General features: G+C 51.4%; 1 protein-coding gene across 1 annotated transcript in view; it reads right to left on the minus strand.

Moving 5' to 3' along the window:
• Positions 1-4,833, minus strand: part of SPTBN4 (spectrin, beta, non-erythrocytic 4) — a 79,550-nt gene that overhangs the window by 63,771 nt on the left and 10,946 nt on the right. Inside the window, 2 exon segments of the mRNA XM_014541695.1 lie at positions 279-370; positions 3,661-3,834. Coding sequence (XP_014397181.1) covers positions 279-370; positions 3,661-3,834 — 266 coding nt within the window.

Raw genomic sequence — 4,833 nt, forward strand, 5'->3', positions numbered from 1 at the left:
CACTGGGGATTAAGCCCACAACTTGGGCATGTGCCCTGACTAGGAATCAAACTGTGACCTCCTGGTTCATAGGTCGACCCTCAACCACTAAGCCACACCGGCCAGGCTGTTAAGCAGGTTTATTCATCAAGGTCAGAAGAGTGGATGTGTTTTCTTTACAGTCTATTAGTTCCACATGTAACTTTTGACACAGGATTTGAGCTGTGACTTGCACTCACCCCAAAGGAGCCCCCAAGGTTAGGGCCCAGTCTGAGTGGGACCAGAGGAGGGGAGCTTACCCGGCTGTCTTCATCTGACACCACAAGAGTAGCGCATCCTTGGCAGAGCGTGTCTCTCTGTTGTCCTCCGTCTCAATTTTGATGACTTGAATCTGTGAGGATACAAAACTCAGCTTTGGGGACCTGGAGGGCTTGAAGCTGGGAAACCCACCCCCACCCTATTGCCAGGGAGGGTAGTGGGTAACAGTAGGTGGAGGCAGGGGTGGGGTTCAGGAGTGGCCAGGCCATCCACCACAGCGGGCAGGCAGTGGCGGATTAGGGTCTCAGTTTCCAGGGATGCTGCCATCCTTGATGTCTGGGCCACTTCCCTGATCCCAGCCCTCATCATTTCCCACCTGAGTTAGTGCAGCGGCCTCCATGCTGGTCTCCCCACCCAGCCCCATAATCTGTTCTTCAAGTGACAGAGGGACCCTGTGAACAGCCAAATTAGATCACGTGCCTCCTATCCTCAACATGTGGCTCCAGCTCACTCTGGGTAAAAATAAAAGTCTCACAATCCCCTCTCGGTATGTCTCTGACCTCATCCTCAGCAGCTCGCTCTCCTCCAGAGACCTCTGTCCTATCACTAACTTACCAGTGTCCTCCCTCCCCAGGGCCTTTGCACTGGCTGTTCCTTTTGCCTGGGACAACCTTCCCCAGGTCCCCACAAGGCTCCACCTCCTCCTTGAGGTCTGTACTCTTGTCACCTTCTCAGTGAGGACTTGACCAACCACCTGATTTTAAATCTCAGTATGTCTACCCAAATTGCACATCCCCCTTCCCTGCCTTATTATCTCCTTAGCATTTATCATTATCTATACATTTTATTTCTTCATTTGGTTTACTGTCTCCCCATTATGGACTGAATTGTGTTGTCGTCCCCCCCCCTCCCAAAATCCATAAGTTGAAGCCCTAACCCCCAATGTGACTGTATTTGGAGACAGGGCCTCAGAGAGTTAGTTAAGGTCAAATGAGATCATAAGGGTAGCGCCCTAATGTAATATACATGGTGTCCTTATAAGAAGAGGAAGAGCGCTGGCCAGTGTGGCTCCGTTGGTTGGAGCGTCATCCTGCATACCAAAAGGTTTCAGGTCCGATTCCTGTGGGGCTCCCACAGAAGGCAACCGGTTGATGTTTGCTTCTCTCTATCTCCCCCCCCCCTTTCCCCTCTCTCTATTATGAATAAGCATATTCTCGGGTGAGTATTAAAGAAAGAAGAGGAAGAGACCCTAGGCACAGGCCCACACAGAGGAAAGATCATGTGAGGATGTAGCGAGACGCGGTCCTTGGCAAGCCAAGGAGAGAGGCTTCAGGAAACCAAAACTGCTGGCTCCTTGACCTTGAACTTTATGAGAAAATTAATTTCTGTGGTTTAAGCCCCTGGTGTGTGGCATTTTGTTACAGTACCCCTAGTACAGTGGTCGGCAAACTCATTAGTCAACAGAGCCAAATATCAACAGTACAACGATTGAAATTTCTTTTGAGAGCCAAATTTTTTAAACTTAAACTATATAGGTAGGTACATTGTTACTAACTTAATTAGGGTACTCCTAAGGCTTAGGAAGAGCCACACTCAAGGGGCCAAAGAGCCGCAGTTTGCCGACCACGGCCCTAATAGACTAAAGTGCTCACTACCCTGTAAGAGTTCCAGGACCACGTGACGTTTATGCCCTGAAGGACCCAGAATCAGAGCAGGTTCGAGAAACTTAGGGGGGTGCTCGACACTTGCACCCTAGACTTGAGAGCTGAGTTTGGCATTTAGGTACAACGTAGAGAATTAGGTAGCCTAATCCCTGGTTTTAGGCTCCAGCTACCAGCCACCCCACCCCACTCCCAATCCAATGGTCTCATTCCCTCATTCTGTACTGACGTCCGTACCTGTCTCCAGCTTTCACCATTTTTCTGAGCTCCATTCCCAGTATCCAGTGGATTCATAAATGCCTCCTACTAATGTCCCCTGACCCTGATGACCACCATTCTCCAAAATGACCTCAGTGTCTCTCCAAAACCTGATCTTTCTCCCTGGCCCTGTCTCAGGGTGGCTCCACTATCCTCCAGTCCTCAGGCCAGAGCCTTGGGTCTAGACCTGAACAGCTACCCTTCCTTCCCATTCCCCTATGGCATGCCCACTCCCCCCATCACCCTCCCCCAGCTTCTTTCCTACCTGCCCTCCTTTTCACCTCTCTATGCCCCACCCCAGGTCCAGCTCCAGACTCTTCCCTGGACTCCCAGCCCCCAATTGTGGTGACCACCCAATCCAGAGGGATCCTTCTAAATCTGACTACGCCTCGCCTCTTGATAAAACTCTCCAGTCTCTCCCCATGTCAGACAGAATAAAATTCAAACTGCTTATCAGAGATCACCTAGGCCCTGGCAGCCCCTCTGATATCATCTCCTCAGTCACCTCTGGCCTCCTATTCTCTAGCCATTCTGGTCTTTCTGTACGTCCAACATGCCACCTCAGGGCCTTTGCATCTGCCGTGTCCCCTATCTGGAATGCGTTCTCCCTCCAATTTCATATGTCATTTAGCAAAGAGCTTCTCAGAGAGCCCTTCTCTGGTCACCCAATCTAAAATATCAGTGCCATGAACTTAATATTTTATATCTTTTACTGACTTATAATCTCTTCTGCATAGCTCTTTTTTCTTCTTTGCCTAGAACTGGTACTTTTCCCATACACCCCTTGTTTATATTTTTATAGGTTTGTTTATTGTCCATCCACAAAGGCAGAAAATCTATTTTGTTTCTGAACTGGAGCAAAATTGTCGGAATTTGAATTCCAGCTCCACTACCCAGCTGTGTGATCTTGAGCATATTACTTCACCTCTCTGGGCTTGTTTCCTCACTAGTAAGATGGAATAATAAAAACTACTTAGTTTAGGGGGTTGTTGTATGTATTAAATGCCACATGCTTAGAACAGTGACTGGAACACAGTAAAAAATATAAAAATGATGATCATAGTGATGCTAGTGGTGATAATGATTTTTCTTTTTAATCCTCACCCGAGGATATTTTTCCATTGACTTTTAGAGAGAGTGGAAGAGAGAGGGAAAGACAGAGAGAAACATCGATGTGAGAGAAACACATGGATTGGTTGCCTCCTGCATGAGCCCCTGCGGGGGAGGACCCTGCAACCGAGGTACATGGCCTTGACCAGAACTGAACCCGGAACGTGCAGGCCGACGCTCTATCCACTGAACCAAACAGGCTGGGGCAATGATGATTATTTTTATCATTATTTTATCATTATTTTCATTTCCACTCCCTGGAACAGGGTTGCTGGAGCATATTAGATTTGGAGTGAATGAATGAATGAATGAATGGATGGTTGAGTGGATGGGGGACGCCCCCCTCAGGCCCCACCTTAGGAGGCCGGCTGGGCAGGGGACACCTGGGGATCACCTGGAAGCGCAAGATGATGGTCCAGACCAGCCCCAGGGTCAGCCGGTGGTTCCCGTCCACAATGTCATGCGAGCCCACGTTCTCCAGGTGCACGCGCTGCTCCTTCAGGAACTGCAGAGCCTTGTCCACGTTTTCCAGGGAGTGGATCCTCATGCGACCGCGCGTGGGCCGTGGCTAGGGCGGCAGGGCGTTGGGAGACGGAGGACCAGACCTAGAACCCTGTGCCCCGGCACCACCCCTTTCAAAGACGTCAGCCCCGTGGTCAGCCTCTGGATATCCAGGCCCAGACCACACTCCTGCAGCCTCATCAACGACCCGAGACCCAATCCTAAAGAATCCCCCCGTCAGTGGGGGGAAGAAGGGAGGGGAGGGACATCTGTGATACTTTCAACAATGAAGATAAATTTTTAAAAAAAGAATCCCTCTCCTTCCCATAGCCTGACCCTTTCGAGAGCCAGTTCCCTTCCTGGCTTATTCCAGTTCCTGTCCTCGCTTCTACCAAAGCTACACCTCCCAGCTGATCACCACACCTGAGCGTTAAGCTCCGCCCCTGCCTGTGCCGCAGTCCGGCCCTTCACTGGACTCCTATCCCACAGGTGGCCTTAGGCTGCCAGAGTTTTGCCTCTAGTTCTACAGCCACACCCTTTCAGGCCGCGGCTGGAGCCTCGCCCGTTCCTATCAAGCCCCACCATTCCTTCCAAAGGCCTTTGTTTCTATCCTATAGCCATGCCCCTCACGACTTTGAGCTCCAGGCTCTGGACTGGAGTGAATCTCTAGCTCTATCAGAACCCCATCCTGCGCGATGAAGCCCCACCCAAGCCCAGAAATACAACCGTAACCCACACAACAAGCCACACACATACATGAGTTCTGTCGGGTCCCCCCGCCGCCCACGACCAAGGCATCCCCTTCCGATGACAGCCACACCCTCATCCACAGACCCCTCCACAGAGTTCTGCTGTTTTAGAGCCATTGCCCCCTGCGACTGCACTAGCCCGGTCCAACGGAGCCCCGCCCAAGCCCAGAGTCCCGCCCAGTCAGGGCCCTCACCTTTATCAAAATCCATGGTTCCAGGACGCCTCCAGGTTCCTCACAACCAAGCCCCGCCCTGTGCCAGAGCCCCGCCCTGTGCCAGAGCCCCGCCCCTGCCCCAGAGCCCCGCCCTGTGCCAGA

Source organism: Myotis brandtii, unplaced genomic scaffold (assembly GCF_000412655.1).
Source record: "Myotis brandtii unplaced genomic scaffold, ASM41265v1 scaffold277, whole genome shotgun sequence".
Lineage (NCBI taxonomy): Eukaryota > Metazoa > Chordata > Mammalia > Chiroptera > Vespertilionidae > Myotis > Myotis brandtii.